We start from the raw sequence: 27,380 nt of genomic DNA, 5'->3' as shown, positions 1-27,380 counted from the left end.
AAACGGCTTGTACTGAACAGCGTCCACAGCAATGTATGATTTATTTGTTTTTCTGGTTTTTGCCTATTTAAAGGCCTTATATGAATTAAATATACTGGACTTCAGGCACCATAAGGAGAGGGTAGGAAGGTGTTGGAAAGTCTGTACTGTTTGGGACCCACAATCATCATTTTGACTGCATCTGCATCTTTTCCCTGATCAAATATCTTTTGGAAGTGTGTTTCCCTTGTCTCTAATAGAATTTAGAAATTTGTAGACACTTTCTTAAGAAACCCAGGCTTATGTTGTATTGAGAAAGCCCTCTAATGACATGGACATAAAAAAGAGCGGTCTGGAGCAGAAGGAAACATGTATAAAAAGGAAGGGTTATGTGTGCGATATTCATGAAATGAAGATTTGGAGGACAGCAGGCAGGAGTCACACTCTAACAAAGCTTTTTCTGAAAGCATGACCTCCTATAATCTGAAGCATTTGGGACCAAATGTCATCTCACATTGTCTCCTGATATACACATGACTGGCAATCGCTTTAACCGCAAGTGATGTATGCTGCAAAATTGAGTGATTTTATTTTAATCACTCAAGGATTAACAAACATTCTTGAATATGCTTTTATTATAACTCGGCTGAATGAATGGTGTAGCTGCGTTCAGTACCACTATAAACAGAAAACAAGTGCTGGCAGTTGAATGTTCGAAGTGCGTCATTCAGTTCCAATTATAGTGTCAGAAGCCTGCGGGCAACAGTCATGTAAGAAAAGGAAAGTGATTTACAGCACCGATACAATGCAAAGTTGCGTCTCAGAGGGAAGATATACAGACAGGGCCTGAGGCTGGTTGACCCCAGGATTGGGTCATTAGATCCGAACCAGTCAGAGAAAATTTAACGGAACTAATAATGACGGAGCCTGCTGACCTCAAGCCCTCAGCCTTGCAAGCAAGAGCAAGAGAAATGACTTAGCTTTGACTCAAATGGTCAGCCATGGAGAATCTTTCTATGAACGAGCCAGCTTCCTAATGAGCAGCCTAATGAAGCACTGACAGGACTTTTGTCTTTCACTGTGCTGTTGTGCAGGCAGTGATCGTTTGTGACAGAGGGAGAAGATCCAATGACTCAGGGAGAGATTTAGCAAAAAAAAAAAAAAAAACTGTGTGATTTATTGAACAATAAACTTCTTTATCCTGGCATTGTTGTTGGTATTAAACAGCTCTCATGATGTGAAATCTGAGTCAATCACTGAAAATGATATATGCCTATCAGACAGGCACATTGTGCAATTGTCAAATGCAATGGAGTCATTCCCATCCCTGCTGACACTGTTGCTGTGCTCTGTTGTTACTGATCTAATTATCTGTTCCGAAAGCTTAACACTTTATGATTCGTCTCCCATCTTATCATTTTTTGGTCCTTTCCCCCTTTTGGTAGGTTGCGTGACTGTACCATTAAGTTTGTCTTTACTGGTTTAGATGTCACTAAGCATCTGTTGGATATCTGATGCACAGCATGGGTGTTTGCAGCCACAAATCAAGTTCCAGCAGGACTTAAAATAAATGGGGCTCAATCTAACCCGTGGAGAACACATTTAATATTTGCAGTGTTTGTTTGTTTGTCTGATGTTAAACAGCAGTGATAATTAGTACCAGTCATTGCTTTGATGGTTTCATTTAGTTTTTTGTTTTTTTTCCAATTTAAATCGCAGTCTAATAGGAAAATGCAGTTTTCACTCTTTTTTTTCCTCCCCTGTGATCGAAGCCAGCTCGCCAGGGTCCAGATATTAAACCAAACTGGAAAAAAAATCTGCCTTAAATTCTTCTTCAAATGCTCTAGGAGGGAAACATTTTTCTTTCCTATAATTGTTGCAGTCTTCCTCAACTGTGGGGTAGTTGGAGAGAAACGTTTGAGTTTTTTGACCACTGACGCTCTTAACACAGTGTGGAAGTTCTCTTAGCCTGTTAGCTGTGTTTGTACGGATCAAACAACAGAGTTTTTCTCCTTCTGTCTTTCTAGTCTGTGGCAGATGCCAGTAGGTTTAAACCACAAACAGTCAGTACTCCTAGCCTCTCTTTTGTCATAGCGTGATGACCAGATGTCCCTGTTTCCCATGGTCTCTTTTTAACCACAAAGTAAAATTAGTTTTTGCACAGCAAGAAAAACTCGACAGCAGAGCCTGCCAGCTGATATCTCGATGATCCTTTATGTTTTTTGACCGACAGAGAGGTCTGGCTTCTCGTGCTATTGTCTTCGTATCACTCTTTTTCGACTAGCTTGCATGCTAGCATGTTGATTCCACAATAAATATCTTTTCAAGGCAGAGATTGAGGAAAAATAAGGAAAAGAGTAAAGGAAATAGAAGATCAAAGTAAATATATGACTGCTAATGCTTTAACAACAACTGTTCAGCATGCATATGAACCCCCGACTAGGTGCAACATGCTATTACATTTTTATGAAGTAACTCCAGACGTGTGGTATTTTTCAAAATGAAAAAAAAGAGCAATAGCTTTTGCCTCCACTGAATAAATCCCAGTAGGGTATGATGTTTAAAAGATAAAACTGGGAAATTGGGCATGCTTGTGATCATAGAAATAGCTTTCAAGATTAGGATGTTTATTGTGACATCGACTGCCTTTCCTTCAAGGCACAGTCCCGCTCACACACCGGGCACAGCTGTTGTCTCTCTGCCTGTATTGTCTGTTATTTGTATGTATACACAGTTATATTAGGGTTGATTGGCTATATATATGTGCATAGAAATTCATTTGCCAAGAAATTGAGCTTTGGGCCAGGTCTGACAAAAAAGTGTCATTATCTTAGCGTTAGCGCCTGCCCACGCTTTGCCTCTCATTCATTTCACAGCTAGCCCGCTGACCCCAGAGGGGGAGCCAGATCATGTGGGCGAAAGCACAATCTGAAGAGAGGTCTCTTTATTTGTGATTCTACTGATTCCTTCTTCTTTCCCTTTTCTCTCCCCGCTAGCCCTCATCTTGTGCTCCCACATGGTATACCAAAATGAACAATGCCATTAATAGGTCTCATGCTAGCACTGAAAGTGCAAGGGAGAGATAACGAATTTAGATGACAGAAGGATCACCTACTTGCTGAGTCAAGAGTTGGTGCACAAGCACCAACTCATCACATTTTTCTTAATAATGTGACGTGTTAGCTATTTATTCTTTTGCACTCTTTTACTTTAAAAATCAAGGTTGCCTCCATACAGCCTTACTCAAATTGGTTTATAAACTGAATCATCAAAAGAAAACACTATAAATGCATTCACACCAGCGGAAGAGCATCCTAAATGTGAGTGGACATACTCAGCGAGGCGAGTCTAGTGGAGTGATTGTCGCCAGAGTGTCAGCGGAGTAAGCGTGGGCAGGAATGAGAAAGGACAGGGCACAGCGGTGGCAGCCCTTTAAATCCAGCTGTGAAGTCTGAATCATTTGCTTTTTAATGGCAATCATAACTCATTGTGCAGTTGTAATGTGTTCCACATTAACAGTGTGGGAGCTGGCTGTGGTTCATCTGTGCCTAATGCTCTATAGCTACAGGCTAAGAGCTCTCATCAAACACTGTTCAACCATCATTTCCTCCTCTTAAAGTCTTTTGTTTACTTTGTGCACTCCTCACACCCACACTGCAACAAACTTTGAAAGGCCCGAGACTCCTCTCACGGTGTATGGTTTTTACTTCAGGTCTCTTGAGATCATGGTTACCTATATATATAGCCATTAGGGGTTATATTTGCTCATTATTTTGTGAAAGCAGTGCAGAGAAGTCTCACTTGTCAGGAAGAAGAGCACCTTCTAATGCTAATGAGGTGATCCTGTGGCCATCTCTATAGGCCATATCCCTCGAAGATGTCAGTCCAGGTATAAACCTTTATGCTTTTACTCTGGAGCCGTCCAACGTCTAGGAATAGAAGCAGCACAGGTGAGACTTGGCAACCAGAAAATACAGAGAATTATGTTTGTGTCAAAGGTTTGATAGATAATGATAGATATGTCTGAATAGAGATATTGGCACACACAGATTGAGCCTTGACCTTGACACTATGCGTACAGGAACACACGGGTGAAGCAATGGCTGATAAGACCTTTAAATATTTTCATTCCTCTGTTCTCTCCTCATACTTCCTGTCCTCGTTCAAGCAAATGGCATCTGCACACACACAGATACAAAAACAGCATTATGTCTCTTTTAATTATTACAGCCATTAGTGGTGCTGGACACTTTCCATGATTTCAGTTTAATATATATTGAAACTGTTTGTGAAGACCATAGGTGGCGTGCAATGACACACACATACATAACGGGTGAATAAAAATCTGAAACGGGTAAATAGAAATGCACATCTTTACTCTGACCATGTTTCACCCACACCAACCCCATTACCCATTTCATTCCTCCCCCCAGGGGTTAAAGAACCACCCCTTCACTCTCTCCATGCTTGTTTGCCCGAAGCGTGCAAGGATTAGCTAAAGCGATTATCACAAGCTTTCGCAGTTTTGTGAAGATGAATCATGGTAATGTTACACAGAGAAGCGCCTCATGCATTTCTAAACCCCTCTACTTGGTTTGTGATTTCCAAACTCGTGAGGAGCCAGTTGGCTTTGCCTCACTGAGCCAGGTGCAGGTGAGTCAACTGTAGCCAAATTGGCAACTTATCGCGAATACATATTTGAGTGCACACATATTTGATCGCACACATCTCTCTTACTCACTCACATGATATACACCCCACAAAGATATATAGACATACAAGTGCATACTATACACCTACTCACAGCACAGCACATAAACTGCATAGCAGGACACTTTGATAGACTTAGATATTTTGCATTCTTTTACATTCTAGGCTTTTAAAACAAGATTAGAGCTTTGTCATGACATGTTTAACTCAATGTTAAATGGAGCTGTCACACACCCTGTGGGGACAACCTGCCTTTGGCAAGTTTTGACTTTGCTACAATGCCTTACATCACTAAAGCATGTTTGCCTAGAGGCTTTCTGACTCCAGGTTGCTGTATGTTTATGTTTAATCTTTTCTATTTAATGTGCTGTGTCCTCAAATGTCCACAATAAATACCACAAATCTTTTTCTGACCTACTTTATAGTTTGCAAAGGTGAAGCTTTGGGGCCTTTGTTCTAAATAGCTTCTCTGCCCAGTGCTCATACTTTCGGCTACACGGTAGCACCTCCGCTGCAGATGGTGTGGTGTAATTGTGAATGCCTTTTGCTGTTCTGCAGCCTCCTCCCCTCCACGCCATCTTCCAGGCTGAACAGATGATTATGGCCTCTGGTTTCTTTCACTGGCCCAAAAGGCTCTAGAGGATGTTCTCATTAACAGGACTTGTCAGAGCAACCTGCTAGCGCTGCTAATTTTTATCCCTGTGCACACAAAACATGAACAGACCACACAGAAATACACACACAGATGTCACACTGATGAAAACTACACTTCCTTCCCTCTGATAGATACTTCCCACATGCAGGACATGGCTATTCCAAATGAGCTCCAAGGTTTTAACCTGCTGGATTCCTGCATTAGAGATCACTCCAATGGAGGTTAATGACTAATCGCTTAGAGTGAAAAATTATATATAAATATTTGTTTCCAAAACATATGTGTTTGTGTATTCTGAAGCATTAGTTTTTTTGAGATAGCGAAGCGGGTGAGCTGCTACACTGCTGCCTGTGTTTGTAACTCAGGGAGCCCTTCACTTCCTGCCTGATTCAGCCCTTAGCTTCGAAGTGTTTGTGTGTGTTTGGGAGAGTGTGTAAGTGTTACCTGACAGACTCAGCATATCACTGTGAACCTTATCAACAGTTGCAGTAAAGTATTACTGTATTTCACACTTTCACCCAAAAAAGAGATATTTACACTGTTCAAATACATCACTCACACACATATGGACACGAAAAGACACTTAAACTCGCCGACTTTGTAATTCTTTGGGCTTTGCCCTGTTATTGTTCAGCAGCTTTAAATATATATTTAGACTCTTTTAAAACCTCAGTCTGGGGAACACTCATTCAGTAGTACTAAATAATGAAAAACATCATGTTACTATTGATAGCGTCTCTCTTCTTTAACTTGCTCTGTAGCGCTGTTTATACATGTATATGCAATTCTTATGCACTTACACATTAGCAAGAAAGCTGTTTTTTACAGACTGAATTAATGATTCAGTACAGTTGCACACTGTATTACATTTAGAGGCAATGTTTTGTGAATGGAAAAACCATTTTATTTATAAAGGATTTGATTCCAAACTCTTATTTGAGGTTAGGTTTACACAATAACACAGTTTGGTTAATCTCCAAGGAAACTTTCATCTTTCCCTAACTGTAAATTTAAACATTTTTTTCTCAAGTCACACTGTTTTTCTATGAAGGTAGGCCACAATTGTTCCTTAATCTAAAAGAAGCGCATGAGTGCCTAAATGAGAACAAAAAACCTGAATAATGCTATAGTCGTGTTCATTACGAGTCTGCGATTTGCCAAATACATGAATTTACATCATTTCTTTTAAAAAGTTATGAATTTGCTGTAGCAGTGCCTACAGAAAAGGCAAATCAGACAGAGTCACATTGACACAAACTGTACGCAGCATCTTTCCAAAGACCAGGATCTCAGGTCAGGTTTCTAAGAGTAACAGGTTTTACACATTCATACTTCTTCTGCTGCAGTCACACTAGAGAAAATAGTGTCAAGAGGCATGGCACAAACAGAATTACTGCAACCATATGCAATAAACTTGCACTCTTATTGCCTTTGAAATGGTTGCCTCAAAGACGGGGACCAGCTCTATGACCGCTCGCAGTCAGTTGCCCTCTCCAGAGTGAATTTGGTGCCACAAGATGGCTATAAAACATCAATATGGACTCAGTCTGCTTTCAGTTTTGTGACTGAAAGGGGTCAAGTTGGTAATTACATGCAATCTGTTAGTCATAACACGGCAATTAACTGTGATAAGTTGGCAAAAATCGCACATCTGTTGCCGTTTGAATACACCGAAATTCACATGAACTACTTGCATTCAGAATCCAGCCAGAATCTCGCAGAGGTTCAGAAACAGAAACATTAAAATAGAAACTGTAAACCCCCCACAAGTAGTGACTTAGTTGCTGCATATGGTTGCCTAGTAAACTTTCTCTTATATCGGGATAAAACCAGAACACAACCAGCTACCAGTTGAGTCAAGTCCTCTATTACAAGGATATGCGTCACAGCACAAGCTGACTTAGAATATTGTGTAAAGCTAACTTAAAGCTTCACGGTAACTCCTGACAATTGATGTTGTATTTCTGTAGCATTCACATTTTCTTTTACTTGTTTTTGAAGTCATGTAACAGATTTGGCCATTTCTTGAACTTTTAGCTCAGCTCCTATCTCAGTGAAACTTCAGAACCACTAATTGCATGGGTCAACCATCATAGTCCACCATCAGCCCCTGGATTTCAGGGATCACAGCCCGATGGCTATGTTTCAAGTGAAAAAAAGAAGTTATATAGCCTCTTACTTCTAAAAAAAATGTGTTCCTTTATTCTCTATACAGATTGTGTAATTACATGTATGTTTTTCACAGTTTAAATGCTAGAGGGAGTTCTCTGGTTAATGCTCTGACCTCTAAAATTGGAAAACAGAATCTTTTCTTAACGTTTTGATGGAGAGATGATGATTAGATTTGATAATACAGCCTGTATTTCCTCCAGCATTCGGGAAAAGCAATTTTGTGCTGTTTGCTTCCTTGGGGAAGCTTGAGAAAACAATATGAAAATGATTTCTTTTCTTTACAACAAGTATATTTGATGCTTGCAGGCAAACACCAAAATAAAAGCAAAGTTGAAGTCTCTGGGTTTTTTTTTTTATGTAGTTAGCTGCCCTTTTTATTGTAGTGGTATCTGCATTTGTCCTCATGTTTCCCTGTGTGACAGAAAATATGAAGAGATTCAGGCATGTTTTGAATTGGGACTGGGTAGATATAAGATAGATATGAGGAATAGAGCCGACAGGACATACACACACACACACACACACACACACACACACACACACACACACACACATAGTTGTGCTGACCTTGAGATTTCTTCAGTCTCGGTGGTTACAGAGGAAGGACCAAGAGTTGGAATAAGGTGAACAAAATTAGAATGCAAAGAAAAAGCCAACAGACACCAAGTTGATGCCAACCGATGACAGCAGCTGTCACTCTCAGACAGACACTTGCCACACTTGCTTTATCTTATTTCAGCCTCCTGCAACTACATTCTTCTTGAAGACAAGCATGCAAATCCTTCACTCAGTCTGTCAACTGCACGCTTCTGTTAAGACCTGCGGACAGACTGTATCAGATCTCTTGATGCAGGACTTTAGGTCTTGCAGTTGTAAATTGTGATACAAAATCTGGGCCAAGTCTCCAGGGAATGATAGCCTGTACTGTACACATCAAAACCATCACTGAATTTTGTTGGCTATCGATCCAGAAAACGCATTGTACCACAACCACAGAAAGACAGGGTAAAAGGCCAAGCGACTGCTGTGAAGGAACGACAAGAGTGCACGGACATGAGCTGTGGTTTGCTGTGTAGCAAAAAGCCTGCTATTTGACTGCGTTAACTGCGGCTGTCTCTGTATCTCTGCTCCACCACAGCTTTATTTTGCTTTCCAGTATCCAGCATTGCAAAGAAGGTTGAGAAAACGATGTGCTTACTTTCATTTTGCTGTTGCTTCCTCCAGTCTTTCCTACGAGCAACTCCTTTTTTCTTCCTTTTCAATACCTTCTGCCTTCATCACCCATAAGTCTATTCTTAATTGCCAAAAACGCTTGATTTTTCTCTCTTGCTTTTTTCGCTACCTTCCATTTCTAAGATCTCACCACAAGCACACAATGCAGATCTGAGAAGCTGGGAATTAGGTCCTTAATAAAATGAAGCAAATGTGAGATTTTGTTTTTCATTATAGAGAAATGTACACTTGAGACGTAGCCTTATCTTTTTAACTACAAGACATGTTGTGGATTTTGAAATATTGCTTTTTCTGTGGAAGCCATTTTATTTATTGTGCGTTCCCATATATATTTTGTCTCTTCATTTTTTTTTAGTTGTACAAGCAGCAACACACTGTGATTGTTTGGAGTTCTCATAGCAGGTCAAGAAACTGTTTAGTTAGTTTCCCTTGCTGGGAGAGATGCCTGAGAATTGCTAAAGGCTAATCAAGCACTTCTGTGCCAGTGTACAGGAATACTAATCAGTCATTAGAGAGATGTTGATTAGTCAAAAACAATGTCTTTGTGGTTGCTATCTCTGTAAATATGTGTATGTAAATGTGTCCTTGTGCATTACTGATTTATTAGTCTAAGCAAATATTCACTTTAGCATAATATGCTGGCATAGTACAAATCAGAAGAACCCTCAAGATATATGTAGAACCTTCGCACAATTATAAATAATAACCCCCTTTGTTAAAGTCTGCATCATAGAGGCAGTTTTACTAAAAGTTCTCTCCTCTATAATTTAGCAAAATATTAACTAAGCCCTCAAAACATAACCCTCACTACGCCCCCGAACTATATGAAGTTGATTGTTCATCTATACACTGTAAATCAGAAAGTGCAAATTTGATAGACAAAATCGAACTAGGGCAAATATATTCTCACTTTTTCAGTCTGTAATCAGTCAGGAGTGTGCAAACCAAGTCTCCAGCAGCTCAGATCAGCCTGTTAGCATTACTTGAATGCTTTCCATGACTAACCAGCTACAGTGGCAGCAGCACTCCCTTGATTAGCCATCCAGCAGTTTCTCTGAAAACTGCTGAACAGGAAAAGGGGCTAGTTTAGATGGTCAAGGAGAACAGTTAATTAATTTTATGATATATTTTTCTTGGACTCATTCATCGTGAATTTTGGCTTCAAGCAAAACATATCGTTAGCTTCATAGCATAAGTGCCTAAGTCATTTTTTGGTCAAATTGAAAATATCAATTAAAAATATGCATGTGATATTTAGAAAATTAGTTTTGTCTTGTTTTCCGAAAACACAAAAAAATGACTTAGGCACTTATGCTATGAAGCTAACGATATGCAGAAAGGGCCACTTTCATCCAAATGAAGTATTTATAGGAAATTGACTATACTTTATTGCAAGACGTTTTTCATAAACCATACTGAAAAACAAGTCAGCTAAATAATATGCATAAACAGCATCAAACTGCCCATGCACAGCCGCTTTTAATTGGTGTTTAACCTTTCCTGACAGAAAAGCTTTCCCCTCCTCGCTGTGTGACAAATTTACTCTGCAGTGTGCATCCCTATTCGCATATATCCATATCATAGTCACATGACCTTGTTATCTAGAAAGTTTGGATGCTGTATAAAGCTAAAAGAAATGTATAATTTAAACTATATGTTAAGTATAAAAAGTTAAATATTAGAACAACAGCAAAGAGACACAATGATGACCTGAGAGTTGTTGTTTTTTTGGTTTGGGGGGGGGGGTTTAGTTGGGTTTTTTAACTCTTCATATTCAGTTTGATGTTTTTACCACTGTGTTGCATCACACTGTAACCATTTGGTAATGAAGGAAACCACCTACTGTTATAGTGAAAGTTAAATCTTTTCCTGCAATTGCTTCATAAAGATCTAACCGTAACCCTGCTGCTCGAGATTTCTGTGTGTTATTTTCCCTTTCAGATGTTGGCAACAGGTGACAGTAATGTAAAATGTGCATGATAATATTTTGCATTATCTTTCTTACATGAAACATGCCTCACCTGAAAAAGGCACCGTCTGATTGGCTGAATATGTTGCTCAAAATGCTCCCCCATGCCATTATGAACAGTTTGTCCATGCAGCCTCTTACAGAGTGTTGAGCAGATTCAAAATGAACATACATATATATATATTTAAACCGTTAAACTTTGGATTTACAGTGTCTAATATGGTTACCATTTAACATTTTATTTATTTCATTTTTTTGTACTGCTTTTAATCATATTTCACCTAGGATGACCCTTTTTTTAATGATATTTTTAGCGTTGTATTAAACGCTGTGTTTTTGTCCTCCCTTTCATGTAAGCCCTCCCTCGTTCTTTCAGTTAAAATTTAACAGCAAAAACAGAAGAGGTGTTTTGGGGTAAAGCTCTGTCTACAGCCTAATATCTCATGCTGACATTTTGGATTTTCACTCAGAGAAAGCGTAGCGGTGAAGTAAAGTGTATCAGTGTTCAACCAAACAAAACACAGAGTAAAGCTGCTTAATTTTACATAAGACACCACAGGCCATCCATATCAGGACACCCAAAACTCTACATTCACTTTATGGTAGACAGTTTGATGCAGTGGAACTGTGGTCTGTATAAGCAAGGCTTGGAAAGTTAAGAGAAACAACAAAGTTGCATGACTGAAATTTAAAATGAGAACCCATCTCAGTGTTCGAAATGGAAATTAAAAGAATGGAAGTTCACTTCCCGCCGCCCCCCCCCCCCCCCCCCCCTCATTTTCATACAGAATCAACACTACTCTATATATACTGATTTTAACGCACAAGATTTTTTTCCCTTGAAAATATGTACGTCCTCCCAACCAAAGACAGTCTCTTTCTTTGTAGGAGTTTATGAGTGAAATAGTCTCACTCAGTGTTTTTGAATTTGCTATAGTCGCTAAATATGACTGCACTTCATTCTGTGAATTCCTCAGGTGCTTATGTACATAAAATGCACTAAAAGCGTGAAACAGCCAGATTACTGAACCAACACAAGCGGGTTTGGAACGATTCATTAATACAACCAGGTTTGCTTTGATGAATTTTTGATTGATAAGTAGCAGCCAGTTTTGAGTAATTATTCACTTGTTCTTTGTACTGTGTGTTCATCATCTATTTCTTTTCATAAATAATAATAATAAAAAAACTTTGAACATTTTTAGTTTGATGCTTTCTGTCAGCATTTTTTTCTGAATGGTACAACACAGTTTGAGTCTGTGTCCAGTGCATAATCTCTTTATTTTTGACTGTTTGTGCACTGTGAGCATTTTTTATAGTAGGCGTTGGTCACTACCATCATCCTTTTGAAGGTTATTGTGAAGAATAGAGAGATGAGCCACTGTCTATGATTGGCATCAGTGAATCAGTCTCCCTGATGGGCTTCTAACATAGCTTTAAACAGCCTTCTATCACAAGTTTGTCCTCTTTTTATAATTTATCAGTAGTGGACAGTGGACCTGGCTCTGTTTAGTCAGCCACTGAGGGCCAAGCCCACTGTACAGCCCCACTCTACTCTGATTAGACTGCATACTCCCCGTGGAGACTGTGATCAGCGGCCAGACTCATCTCATCTCTTCATCCAACCTCTTTTCTATATTTCTGAGCTCCATTGCTCTCTCTTTGTCTCATGTTCACTCTCTCTTTCTCTCTTCTTTCATTCTATCCATTGATCCATCTGTCCCGATCTCTCGAGAGGCCAGCCCAATTAACCTGTTTAAACAGCCATCTGAGCATCCCATCCATTCCAATGTAGGTGTGTAACGGGGATCTAGTTCACTGAGCCAGGAGCCCAGTGCAGGCCTCCATCCACTGCCCTCCCCAGTTTCCAGCTCCACCTTACCTCCAAGTTCTTACTCTTTTTCTTCCTCATCGCCATTTTAGACATGTGGTTTCGTTTCTTCAACTGCGTGGCATCCAGTGCAGCTTTTATATACCATACTTACGTTTGCTGTTTTTTCATTTCCATGTTTTTCCTGCACAGTTAATTTCACTGTCACAGTTATTGCCACCTCTACACATTCTTCATCCTTCCCTTCTCCCCTCCCCTCTCACCTTCTTATTGTCACTCCTCAGCTTTCTCCCTGTCCCCTGACTCCATCCCTTTCTCACTTCCCTTTCAACACTTGTCAGCTACTTCCTGCCAGGCTGTCCATAGAACACCACAAGAAGGTCACATCTCTTTTTTTGTGTTTCTCTCCTCCTTGTCCTTGTGTTATTGGAGTGAGATGGAAACTTTAATTAGAAAGGGGGGCAGGGTGGTAGTGGGGTGGGTTGGATGGTGATAACAACCAAGCAACGCACAAAGCTCCATTTACTGTCTTTCACCCTATCATAATGGAGAAATCAATGATTATATTCCTTTCCTGTGTTGGAACGCACTGAGCATGGTAGAATTTGTAACATTTCAGGGGTTGACTGTCCACATCGACTAGACGGTGAAGAAGTGCTGTGTTGGCTGTTTAAGACAGACGCACTGGGGTGTCTGTCTTATTTGCCAGATCAATGCTCAAACGGAGCCTACCGCTTTAGACGACTTGTTAATGTGTAGCACTGTGCCGTTGGGCTTCAGTGCTTTGTTGCTGGCCAATTTTTATAATCTCTTTTATAGCGGTATTGACCCAAGTGAGTGAAAGAGGAGCTATGCTATGGAGGTCCGTGTGTGTGTGTGAGCATGCATATGTTGATGGAGGGGTAAAATTGGCACTGTCGTTTCTTAACTGGTGCAAGAACAAGTCCCTCTGGGTACTCTATCCACACCCTGTCACTCTATTTCCAAATGGGTATGGGTGTAGTTAGTTTGGCTTGTCATTGCTAAGACATGCCAACACTGAGAAAATGCAGGCTTACACATGCATAGGAATGATTTACTCTGACAGCACATGCACTACTATTACTACATACCTTACTGATTTTACTGAACATGAATTTCTGAGACGGTTTATAGCATTCAGGTGTTGTTGCTTTTTAAAACATTAGGAAATTAAGATCTGGACTTAACAAGATGTTTGTGAGAAGGTGTTGAGATAGAGACAGATGGCCCACTGTGAAGTAATTGTGGGTGGGTTGATTAATTAATAATTCATTCATTCATTCATATAGATATTTACTGGTAAACAGACAGAAAACATGATATGTAAACTAGACAGATTACGATATTATCTAACCCTGTTTTCTAGCCTTACCGCATTAGTTGACTACGATTTGGTGTGAAGTGAACCCATTATTTCAGCATCACTCTCAGACCATCCAAAAGATGTTTACACATATTTTCTTACTTTCACATTAAAAAAATCATCATAGCATTGTTAAGTTATTTAATGTCCAGTCAGTCACAGTCTCGGCAGATCAGCTGATCTCAACACCAGGGCTTAGCTGATGACCTTTTAAGCATCCAGCTGGCCAATCTCACATAGAAAACACTAACTGGGTTGATTTAGCTTGTTGTGTTTCTTGAACATCTGCAAGCCACTTTGCAACACATCTCCGCCACGGCTCCTTCTATCATGCTGTGTCTGAGTTAGTCAGTGTCAGATCTTTTGTCACCGATGCTTCCTCTTGTTTTGCTGGCTCTCTTGATGCAAAGATAGCGAGGTTCCAGGACAGAGCCGTAATGCCAAATATAAATGACTACATATTAGGGCTGCTCGATTTTGGCAGAAATGATAATCACGATTATTTTCACTGAAATTGAGATCTCGATTATTTGACAATATTTATTTAACAGTAACAATGTGTTGAATAATGACTTTAAAGATTGTCAAAAAATAATATAAAATAGTGTGCAAATACTAATAACAGTGCAAATGTTTGCAATATAAAAAATAAATGAAAAATTTAAACATCCACTTTGCAGTGTTGCTCTGTGGTGCAACTACGACACTGTAGCAAAGTTTACACACTATGTCTACTTGATCCACGTTTGACTCCGCGAACCCATAATGTTTCCACACCACTGAAGTTTTTTTTACCTCTCTTTTCAACCAATGGCAGTCACTCTTCTCTCCAAATAACTTCTGCTTAGCTTTCCGAGCTTCCCTCGGGTCCTCTTAATCAGCGGTCCCCAACCCCCGGGCTTCGGACCGGTACCGGTCCGTGAGTCGTTTGGTACCGGCCGGGCTACGAGAGTTGAGGCTCAGGTGTGAAATGTATAGTTTTCAGGGTTTTTATCGGTTTTCAGCGTTATTTTGTTATCGTTTACTCGGTTTTCCTTGGTCTTTTCACGTGTGTTATGAATAAATTTTCTTTTTTTCGGTACCGGTACTAGTTTTATTTTGTTGTATTTATCTGCAACACCTTAAAGGCCGGTCCATGAAAATATTGTCGGGCATAAACCAGTCCGTGGCACAAAAAAGGTTGGAGACCGCTGCTCTTAATTGTTGTGACACGCGTTCGAAATGCAGAGAGGTGCGCTCGATTTGCCACACGGAGCAGCGCGAGAGTAAAGCACGAGGGAGGGGCTAATAATCGGCTCAGTCATTTTTAATGATCGTTGAAAGCCCAGATCGTAATCGTGATTAAAATTCGATTAATTGAGCAGCCCTACTACATATGGAAATAACAATCTTCTTTTGATGTCTGTGATCATGCCTAAAATGAAGACTGATACATTCAAAATTTATTTTTGATAGCGAATGCCTTTAAAGTGCTACAGAAGTGCATGCTTTCTTTAATATGGCTTGAAGCACCCCTTGCTGATTATCCCTTTTCTTAGTGCAAAGTATAAGCCTACAGGCCTGTGCCAGCCATAACTGCAATATGGCTGCACTGCTGGCTGTGTGCCTAGTTTATAGAGAGAAGAGACAATAATTGGAGGACACAGAGAGAAGGGGCAACAGACCACCTGCTGCTTGTGTTTTTTTCAGGTGTTCAAATGCTTCACAGATACAAGCACTTAGAAATATAATAAAGCATGCTTTGAATTTGATTTTTGACTTCTTCTCATTGTTAATATATTCAGGCAGTGTTCCAAAACTCTGTTTGCACAGACACATGTTTGCCAACTGGTGTGTTTGTTATCATCCCCATCCCCCAACCCCCAGATGTAATCTTTGGAAATCTGCAAAAAATGATGGTAGAGTAGAAATGACACAGGGTTGGACAAAAAGAGAAAAGTGAATGAGATAAACTGAAAAGACAAGCAAGGCTTTTAGGGAGGGGTGGGGGTTGTTCGGCAATACAAAGAGAGCAATGGTCTGATGATATCCATGATCCAAGGCTTTGTTGCCTCTTGTATTGATGTAATCCATCTTCTATATCCTGCCTTTTTCTGTCTACACCAGGACTCTTGTGCAGCTCCTGATACACTCTGTGGACAGTATCGTTTAGAGGCTATTCCCTCTGACTGAGCTCTGAGTGGCCATCTGAACAACTGGCCTTAGAGAGGAGGGCACTGGCATGATCACAGGTGTTTTTAGGGCTAGACAGCACAAAAAAGCTGGATTTAATCATAGTTTACACCCTGTAATAGAAACCTTGTTTCAGCTGTTGTAGTGGTTTGGGGGAGAGAGAAAGCCATGAGAAATCTGTGAGTAATGGCATTCAGCTTAAGGTTTCCTTGATATGTTATCTGGACTCTAATCCCTGAGTGGGAAGGCTACAGGTGCTGCGAGGGAGAAAGGAAGTGAGAACGAGAGACTGGTATGGGCTATGCTCGCTAGTGACTCATCCTGTTATGAACTGCGCAAGAATTTCATTAGAGAGCAAACACAAGAGTGTCCAGGCAACTCTGAAAGCTCCATGGTGAACAGGTTTATGGTGCCATCTTAATTTAACAGAATATGAAGGACACAAACCTCTAGAGGCTTTCTGCGTTAACATCCCTCAGATTACATTACGGTTTGTGTTTCCCGTCTCAGTGCAATACTTTCTGTGTAGCGTAAGCTTCCTTTAATCTTTTTGCCTAATTGGTTAAACTGAATCATAGGTTTAATCAATATTTGGAAAGATGTTGATTTTGTCAGGGAAAGAAGGAGCAAATAAGAAGTGCTAACTGCACTGCAAAAATATTTTTATTTATAACGGCTACAAAAATTACATAACACTCAGGTCAGGTTGTTAGTTTTCTCCACACGCTTACACTGTATTCTCTAATGGAAACCGGTGGATGTGTGTAATAAAGCCTTAGAAAAACTATTGAAGCAATGCAAACCCTGTGATTTGCAGGAGTCTGTGAAATATGCTATCAAGCCAAGCCATATAGAAGGAGAAACTATTTAAATCCTCATTCAGCAGTTACTGTACATTAGAGTAAGATAATGATGTGGCATACTCCACAGCACTTTCTATATGTTGTATGTGCCTTCAGTTTATAATTGGAGAAAGAGAAGAAGTACAACTAAAGCCAAAAGCATAGTCTTTGTCAAAAAACTGACTATATGAGCAGATTAAATATAGAAGACAGAAGATTTAAAGGTTGTTTGTTGTCCTTATGTATGCTGTATTCTTCTTTGTAAGTCTAACAATAAACTAGCAGACATCTTTACATGCATCTTTATCAAATTCAGTTACAGCTTCTTGTCATTGTCATGTTTCACCTCTACATTTACAGGATAAAGAGGCATGCATCTGCATACAATAATCCTCAGGAGTCTAATCATAGTGACTGCTTGACCTTATTATTAATAGAGACTAAATGGTGAGAAACACCAGTGTCGGACTAGGCTAAATAATCTTCCTTAAGAGTAGCCAGTTTGTCATGTTCCTCCTAATGAGATGCAAGTACTGCAGGGACGCTATGTTTAGATATGTTTTTGTGAGTTAGGAAAGCAGTTTCAACTTCATGCTTGCCAGTGTTTGTACCTGTTTTGCTTCTTAGTTTCTACAACTGTGATGAATAGTGAATTCAAATCCTCTCTTTTTGTGTGTCTCCAGTGAAGTTTGACGACTGCATGGGAAATGAAGGTGTGGTCTTCCAGAGCAGCAACCCCCTCTTTGGCGTGCGGACAGATGGATCCATCTTTGCCCAACGAGAGGGAGCCAACCTAGATGAACCTGTCCAGTTGAAACTGACAGCAAGTGGTCCGCACGCACATGTCTGGGAGACTATGGTGCAGTTGGCACTGATTGACCTACCATCATCCCAACAAACTGAAAATGAGGTGAGTTTCAGATTTTATGAGCTCGAGCACAGACACACAGAAATATCATGCTTCAAATTTCAATTATCGTTCCAGAGTTTCTTTTTCCTATCACATTTTCTCCAGTGGTCTGGTGATAGTAACAGCCAAGAATCAGGTCAAAACTCCTTGGGGTTTCAGCGAAGGGGAGAGAGGGGGTGGAGCAGAAAGAAGTAGCAGTGCCACACAGTTAAAAGTGATAGAATCAGACTGCCACAGGGGGAGAGTAAGATTCCCCTCAGCCATAAGCTGTTATTGGAAAACATCCTGTGCCTTGGGTATCCCAGGGGTTCTTGTCTCTTCCTTTTCTATTTAAAAGCTGTCAAAGGTCAGAGACAGAGACTGAGCAGTATGAGCCTAACTGTCCCCATGACTATGGTACCACAAGGCCAGCTCTGAGAGCCAATATCACCCCAAGTGTTATTTACATTAGGCAAAAACAGGGGCCTGTGTTCATTAACTAAGTGCACATCTCACATAAGTTATTGGAAAGTAAATTCCGGAACAGATCAAATCTCACTTACATTAAAAAAAAATGGAAAAAAGGCTGCCAAGGATTCGTTTTTACTCAGTAGACAGTTCTCGTTTTTGGTAAGAAGCAGCCATTATCTGCCAGTCAAATAAAAACACTAAAATGTTGAAGACACTCGTGCTTGTTATAGATGGACTCTAATGAGAAAGGTGTTACCTTTCTGTTACCACAGGGAAGTTCCACCTGATTATAACTTCTTTGAGCTCATTATTTTGGTTTTTGCAACAAACTAAATGTACTTTAGCTGTTTTCTGCCACTTTCTTCACTGAAAAACCTCTAAACGGCCACTTTACCGGTGAATCAGATCTTTCCACAGCACAAATCAGCTCTGATGGCTCAGACTGCACAGCTGACGTCATCAGATTCGCAAACACAAATACATAATCTGCTCCAACTTGTGCATGGATTGGATAAAAATGATTCAACTTTACCTTTATTTTGAGTTTGCTCATTGCACTTATTTTTGGAAGGAACTGTGCACAGAAACAGTGACCACTGAGAGAGAGGGAGAAATGCCAATTTCTGGCCTTCAATTTTCAACTTCCAGTCTACCAAGCTGGCTATTATTTCTGCAGGTTTTCTCTAATAAAGCAAGCTAAAATCTGCCCTGCATGTAAAAGTGCAAATGCATATGAGCCTAAAAGTTCCCCAGTGATTGTCAGTGTCATCTTGTCAATGTTTAGAACAGGCTTTCACTATCAGGAAATTCTATCATTGCTATATAAAAATGCATATTATTGGTGCACTAATTATAATTTTCTTGCCCAATTAAAATTTCTGATTTTTCCCCAAGTATGACCTGCCAAAATCAGTTTTCTTTCTAAAACTTGTAACTGTATCTGGCATATAGTAGCAAAATTCTACTTTTTCTCAATGCAATATATGATTTTCTCTGGCAACAGCTGAAACAAATGAAAATAAAGATCTATGCTCCTGGAAGGAAGTGCAAATAATTAACTGAAAATGAGTTGCTGTACACCCGAGTTTATTTTATATATTTTACTTTATCAATCAAAAGCAGGTGCAATAGATTTATATAAGAAAACAATTATCAGGTAGTAAGATCATTTTCCTCGATTTTGCCTCTACTCCTGCATGAAAGGGAGCTGCTTGCTGCAAGAATGAGAATCAGACAATTCTGGTCCCTGGCTGGTCAGAAACTTTTAGCCAATCATTGTTGTGATGAAAATAAAAGCAGTGAAACATTTCCATTATGCTAACAATCAGACGGTAGTCATGTGCAATGCTAGAAAATGGAAGCAATGGCAATATGTCAGTCATAAATTCAAAGAGCCAAACAGAGAGTGGGATATCTGCTGGTAGTTAATGGGAATGAGTTGAAGAGTGTGTATTGTTCTGGCTCTGAATAGGTTGATCTTTAATTACGCTCTTTTATAGTTAATGCTGGCTTTTTCACTCGACTGAGTTTCAGTACTAAAGTGTCAAAGGTCAAATGAATGCATTTTTAAACGTAATTTTCCACTGAGTCAATTAATATGTATATCCCGAGGAGCAAAGAATAGACAAGCAATCAAACAAGATGGTCAGAGGTCAGAAATATGCTACAAGTTGTAACAAACATGTATGAGGACAGCAGGAGAAAGCAGGGCGCTAAAACAAAATGTGATGTTTCATTATGGAAATGGTGCTTTGTGGTGTGCTCTGTTGAATAATAACTTCCAGATGTCTGGGTAGCCAGGGGCTGGCTGATATCAAAGCATGCAGGGTTATGGGGAGGCAGTGGCGTGGAGGGGAAGTGCTGGGACCACCGCCAGCTGGCTAAGGCTGATGGCACCAGGGCTGTGGGTGGGGGGGAGCTTGGTCGAGGATTGGGGGGCATCCATTTCACACTCAGTGACTCCTGTTCACATAGCATTACTGTGCATAAGCATGTGTGCAAGAATGTTATTTTATTGTGGGAGATTATGTTGGATCAAGTGTGTATTATGCTAATTTTGCGTTAAATTTTCATTGCTGCGTATGCTCTATGTGTGCTTGTGTCTTCGCTTGGCACCTAAAGGTTTAATCTGTGCAGGGTTGCATGCCAGAGAATGTGTGCCCCGTCTGTGTTGTATTAAGAAAAATAACAAAATCTCTAGAATCTATAAAGCTGTCTTTAAAAAGTCTACTAACTCCAGTTTGCTGTTGCTCCTTTTCCTCCGTCTTTCATAAGAGTTTGAATAAGTGATCACATATCTCTGCTTTTCCTATTTTTCTAAATCTGTTGCATCACCATCCTGTAATTTTTCTATGTGAATATGAGTAAGAAAGAGAGAATCGGAGTTGAAGTTTGATCAGAATTATACCATGGTGAAAGAAAAACCTGCTTAAGCCTTTTGCTGCAGTGACGGGCAGAGATCTTTGTCTCTGTGTCTCTACGTTTTTATGGTTTTTTTCTTGTTGTGCATGTTTTTCTCTCTACATTTCTCCTCAGGGAACTCACTAGTACCTGTTAGCATGTGTAGATAAAAGGATTTAGAGCATGACTTATTTAGGCAGAGGGAGGTGAGGGGGGTCACATCTGCTTCTGACAACTGACTCCTCATCTCCCTCAATCCATCCCAAACATGTCTTGTTCCACCTCTGCCTCCCCTCACTGCACTGGTGGGATGTGGGGCAGCCATCCCCTGCAGTCAACCCCATGAAGCTTTCCTCTCTCTGAAGAAAAAGAATGCATTTATCCGGGCCTAACTCACATCTGTCTCATTTCGCTCATGCTCGTGTGCACAAACCCAGTTTGTGCACACGAGCACGTTATGCTTAGCAGACATTAGTTTCTTGAATATGGACTGAATGCAAAGGACCACACTGAGTTTCTGGCAGAAAACTATTTTGGCCGGCAGATGAGACAGAAAACCGTGACTGATACCCTAGTCATGCTCAAGTTTCTCCAAACCGCACAGTGCAGGAAACAGAATATGGTAAAATTTGTTAGGACTAGTCTGCCTCTTGTGCAGATGGGTGACACAGTACAAGAGGAGGAGGGGAGACTGCTGGTTCTTTCTTTTCTGACTCTGAGAATGAGCACAAGCTGATCAAGGATGATCAGGATTTTTGTCAGTTCCAGTGCAGTGGGTTGTACTGTAGCACCCCTGTTGGTCAAAATAGCAAATGCTTCAGTTCCTAAACTGGCAACTTTAGATGGCGAGAATTTAAACACAGTCATATTTAACTAATTCATATATAACTGAACTGCTGGCATAGGTTCACAGTTTACTCAGTTTTTACTCATTTTATGTCTGAATATGCACTGAATATTTTATGATATTCCACTACATTTGATTATATATTAGAATAGTTGTTTGCTTTGCAGTTACTTTAAACTGTATTTTATTCATATTAAAGTCATCTATACACTTTAGTGGCATCTAATGTAATCAACAGGTCAGATCTTTGATTGGATTACACAATCTTGCACAGTAAGGTTTTTAAAATGATGAGGGTTGTGATGCTGTTTTTTTATGACATTAAGGCATACTATTAAAAGGTAAGTCATGGAGGTTGTGCTTTACCTTGAAATAATTGGAAACTTTACCACATTTAGTATTTTTTTTTTAAATTGGCCCTTTTATTTTGCGTGTGTGTTTGATTGTATACACCAGTTACACATCAGCAATGTTTCCAACGCCTGGTATTTTTAGCAAAAAGCTCAATATACATTTATCCATTATCCATGAGCATAAAGACAGCAATTTAGTTTTAGTGTTTTTCAGTTCGTGTTTACAGCAATTTATTGAATATCGAAATCATGAAATAGAACTGACGATTACTATCTGGATTTGGTGGAGAACAAAGGAGGCTTACAGATTTCTCTAAAATATTATGACTGAATACCGATATAATTTTCCATATTGTCTTTTTTGTTATTTTGGAAATAATTTGTCTTTAAAATTCTTATAAAAACACCTTAACTGTGATATCTGAAGAGGCTGCAGGGCTATTTGTATTAACAGGAGCAGATGGGCTCCTGTTGTGCTCCTTAGCAGATGACATTTGTATCTGATTATTTTCTTTATTTATTCATGCTGTTATTGGCTAACAGACACAAAATAATGTTCCAAGTGAGGATGTCTTTCCATTCTAATCGAAAAGCTGAATACAATATTAATATTGTTATTGTTATTGCATTTGCAACAATTTTAATGTACATTTAATTTAAAGTTATTTTTTTTCAAGCCTTTTCAAAACAGTACTAAAGTGTTATTTTGAAACACACAAAATCAATCATGAAAAAATAAGCTTTCGTAGGACTCTCTGCATAGAAATTAAGGGGGGGATGTAGCAGGCAGGTGCTGATAATGACATGCAGTTCATTAACTGATCATCCACAAGTGTGATCACCTCTTGAAAAATCTAAATTTTGGCACTTTACTGGTTTGGAGAATTCAAACCAGTAAAGTGCTATGATCTTCCCAGAAGTGGACATCACATCCCAGCAGATTCACCACAAGGTCAGACCATGCAGTACTAAAAGAATTTGCAAAAACATCCAAACGTTACATCTCAGACTCTACAAGAATCAGTTAGCATGGTAAATCTTAAAGTTTTTGATTGTATAATTAAAAAAAGACTGAACAAGTATGGCTTGTTTGAAAGATTTCTGAAACAATGTCCTTTCCATGGACAGATGAGACCAAAGTGAAAATGTTTGGCTATAATGCTCAGGACCTTATAATCACTGAGTCGATGATCAACTCATCTGTACAGTAAAGTATTGTCAAATGTTACAACATCTGTCCTAAAACTAAAGCTTGGCCAAAACTGGGTAATGAAAAAGGACAATGGTCTCAAGCAGAGTTGCAAATCAATAACAGAAGTGTTTCAGCCAAAGTTCAAACATCAACCTGATTGAAATGCTGCGGTGAGGCCTTAGAATTAACCTTAGAGCTATGTATAAATGAATGCCTGCAGACCTCAAAGAACTGACGCAATGTTGTAAAGAAGATCACTGTTTCATTTGGACTTTTTTTGTTTTTGTTTTTTGTATGGGAAAAGTGTGGCAGTGATGGGATGTCGCTGGGGATGCAATGGAGAGCTCCACTTTGCTGCCTCAGCTGTCTGTTCTGGGCCCATGGCAAGAGTACAGTGGCATGCTGAGGTCTAAAGTGCTGCTGAACTTTGCTCACTCGGGAAAGGATCCCAGTATGGACAGCAGACTGCTGCACAGCATGGAGGGTGGTTTGATTTGTTAATTTGCTGACTGAGCTAGTTCTTGCCCTACAAGATCCAAAGATGATAGACAGATTTTACTGTTGTTGTGCTCTTAGAAGACTGAAATAAACAACAGTGAGTGGAACCCTCCCACAGTCATAGTCTTTTTTTTTTTGCTTCTATATAATTATTTGTACCTACTTAATTGTTTCAATTAATTATTTAGGGTACATATGATGTGGTGCTGAACTTCAGGCTTAAAAAACTTTCCTCTAAAATTCATAAGAGCACCTTTCCCTCTGCGTTATTTAATGGGCAATTTCATCTAAATTACTAGAACTGACTATAAACTAAGCTAGCTGTTGCTGGACTGCCAACTTCTAGGGACAAATCACACGTGAGGCTTATTCCTGTCCACAGCTTACAGCGGGTTTGTAAGGCATTGTTTCACAACTTAAGCTTTCATGGAATATAATAAAGTAGAGATAAGCAGTGGAAATATGACGTCTGTGGGTTTGTTTTGCTTCCTGTTCTCTTACATTTTTAAGCCAGCAGGAGCAAACGTTGGAAACCAAAAACAGAGCTATGGGAGCTATGGGAAATATTATTAAATATTATTATAATAGTGGCCTTTTTAAGTTTAAAGTCTTTCTACAAAAGTGGTAAAAATCTACCAATGCAGAAGCTTTTATAATTTCAACCCTTAAGAGCAGTAATTTTGTGGATGGTACATTAAATATTTATTGCATATGGCCATGTGGAGCAGCAAATCCAGTCTTTCTTTGAATGTGAATGTGGTCTCCTCACCTACCGTAATCCTTTACCTGTTTAAAAATCTCTCCTTTTGCACTATTACTTAAAGTGCCCTGGATTTCACAGTCCAAGATGTCTGAAGTACAGCACTTGGTTGATGAAACTGAACATGACACCTAAGCCCATGCTCCTCCACACCCCACATCCATACCCACCCACACAAACACATACACACCATATGCCAGGTTGCTTGACACATTTTCTTTAAAGCAGCCTTAAAAGCTTTTTTCTTGGGCGTCCATCTAATGAAGTCAGCCTTGAAAGCATTGTTTCCGCTGGCAGATACAAGCCAACCCTCTGAGGGACCTTGACCAGGCAAGAACAAACAGAGACAAAGAAAAACACTTTTTATAGACTGCATCATACAGGACCTTCAACTTTCAATATGTGCCAGAAGCCATTGCCATCTTCCAACACTGTAGACTGCTTCTGTGTTGTATTTTATTTTTATTCTCAAATGTCAGCTGCTGGGGAGGAACTGTAAAGCTACACATTTCACAGAAGTAACAGAAATCGAAAAACTCGAAGAAAGATAAACGGCACTAATCACATTTAATGGAAATACAATGTAACTGAACCTGTTCTTTACTTAGTTATTTGTTTATTTTTACAAATGAGTCTATGATGCTGGATTTTTTATACTCCCTCCCATCACACATGCTCACATGTACACACTGTAACATATTTATTTCCATATTTTAAATGCAAAAATATTAACCACTAGTTAGATATATCCAAAATATTGGTCACTTTGTTAGACACACCTGTTCACCTGTTCAGTAATGCAAATATCAAATCAGCCAATCACAGGGCTGGAATTCATTTAGGCATTTAGACATAGCAAGCAAAATGGGAAACAAAGGTGATCAAGTGACTTTAAGCATAGCATCGGCTGGTCTGAGTGTTTCAAAAACTGCCAAGAAACTGAGCTTTTTTGGCACAACTATCTCTAACTTTTACAGAGAATGGTCCAAAAAAGAGAAAATATCTAGTGAGCAGTTCTCTAGTTGTAAATATTTTGTTCATGCCAAAAGTCAAGGGAAATGGCCAGAGTGCTGATAGGAAGGCAACAGTAACTCAAATAAACACTTACTGAAACTACGGTATGAAGACAACAACACATCAAACTTGAAGTACAGGGGCAACAGCAGTAGAAGAAACAAGAATCTAAGGATGCATTTCATCAGAGTGGGATGACATAAGATTGGAAAATGTTGCCAATTTTTTTTTTCTTTACAGTCTCAGTTTCTATGGAGACATTTGGATGGGTGGGGTCAAAATTTGGCATAAACAATATGAAAGCACAAATCCATCCTGCCTTGTATTAACTGTTCAAACTGCTGGTAGTGGTGTAACAGTTGAATAAATGTTGTGGGAGATTCACATCACAGATGTGCAGATGACATGATTGTACTTTCTCCATATGTTTGTCCTGTTTATATCTCTTTTATAATTTCAGTTTTCGCACACTGTGCATTTAAATGGGGGAACTGCTAGGTATGGGCTACCCTGTACAAATGAAAGTTGATTTACTTGCCTCAATTAGTGATCCTGGAGGAGACATAACAAAGACACAAACTACAAATTTCTTGCTGTCTGCTGGTATGAGTGTTTGGTTAGTAAAGTTTTGTGCAGCTGTTTTACCTGCTGGTGCACCATCAGCCTAACACAGCCCAGTGCTTGAGGAATCCATGTTATTGAGACAAGCTGTCAGTACCTACTGACTAGGGGGAGACAGAGAAAAACAATAACACTGCAAGAAGAGGGCAGAGGGGAGCACGAAAGCTAGGGATAGCTCAAGGGACTGTGATTGAGACAGAGTGCAAGTGATGCATAGCTTCAGCTATGATGTTCGTGACTGAATTCTTGACATGTTTTACTATCTTGTAACCCTGAGCTGTGTTGGTAAACTTACCGTCGAACAACTCTGCAGATAGTATCACTTTAATATTACCTTTTGCCACTGGAACAGTAAACGCGAAGCTGTAAACTTGCAGATGATGGGCTCTAAACTGTAGCTTTAGAGATAAATCATGTATAAATCAAGGAATAATATATTTGATAATGAAGGGAATCAGGTGTCACACTAAAGGTTCTACTACTGTAATTTCAACGATTTTTGCTTGTTTTAGCTCATCTTGGAAGGATCTGCAATAAAGCAAATTTTTGTACACTCTGTTCATTGTCTGTTCACAGTCATGTGGTTTGCAGTATTTCCACACAGACATTACTTATTTGATGTCTGTCATAACTCCAGCATTTGATGTAGCTGTTCTGACTCATGGATGAGTTAATGTTCTTTAGGAGATTGAAAATGGGTTCCTTTCACATTTGAGTTCCTTATTTGAGCATCTTTCAAAAAGACAGTTTTGTGGTGGTCATTTCTCTGTGCCTATAGGGATGGTGTGAGAAAAGTGTATGATGGGTGCATACTGTTTGATTGAGGTGTGTGTCTGTGACTCAGCTGTCATTGCCTGTTGAAAGAGGCTGTAAATCCAACTCCAGACACGCTTTCTGTTAATGGGCTTTTTATGCCTGGTGTAAATGACAAAAGGTATGAAGTTTATGGTTTCTTTTAAATATATGCACATACATACTCGCACAGAATTAACATCACCTCTGTCCTGCTTGAGTCTACGCATGATGACACAAAGTGTTTCTCATATGGCGTTCTTCTGATAAGAAATGTTTACATTTTTTAAGAGCAATAGTCTTTTACAATTGCTATATCATTGTTATTGCTCCTATGTGTCTTGGTTAAAAATGAGAGATTTTCTGGAGTAATTCGTGTGCACATAACTAAAGTGAGAATTGTACTGAGTATAAACATATCATTTGTTTGAGAAGAGAAAAGTACTTATCAACAATATGTATCATGGGTGCATATTACTGTCATTAAATTCAAAAAATAAAAATAAAATCTCAGTGCACATTTATAACAATAATCATAATGTTCTTTTTGTGCCATTTTCCATTAAATGACTTTTATGACTTGCAAATTATAGCAT

At 39.4% G+C, this 27,380-nt stretch overlaps 1 protein-coding gene across 1 annotated transcript in view; it reads left to right on the top strand.

Moving 5' to 3' along the window:
- The window catches only part of LOC102291117 (cadherin-4), a 239,206-nt gene that overhangs the window by 140,943 nt on the left and 70,883 nt on the right, over nt 1-27,380 (top strand). The window contains exon 4 of the mRNA XM_005926152.3: nt 17,631-17,857. Coding sequence (XP_005926214.1) covers nt 17,631-17,857 — 227 coding nt within the window. The remainder of the gene's footprint in view (nt 1-17,630; nt 17,858-27,380) is intronic.

Source organism: Haplochromis burtoni, unplaced genomic scaffold (assembly GCF_018398535.1).
Source record: "Haplochromis burtoni strain Fernald_Lab_line unplaced genomic scaffold, NCSU_Asbu1 Contig_91, whole genome shotgun sequence".
Lineage (NCBI taxonomy): Eukaryota > Metazoa > Chordata > Actinopteri > Cichliformes > Cichlidae > Haplochromis > Haplochromis burtoni.
Note: the sequence above shows the minus strand (reverse complement) of the source record. Positions and strands in the feature narration are given on the sequence as shown.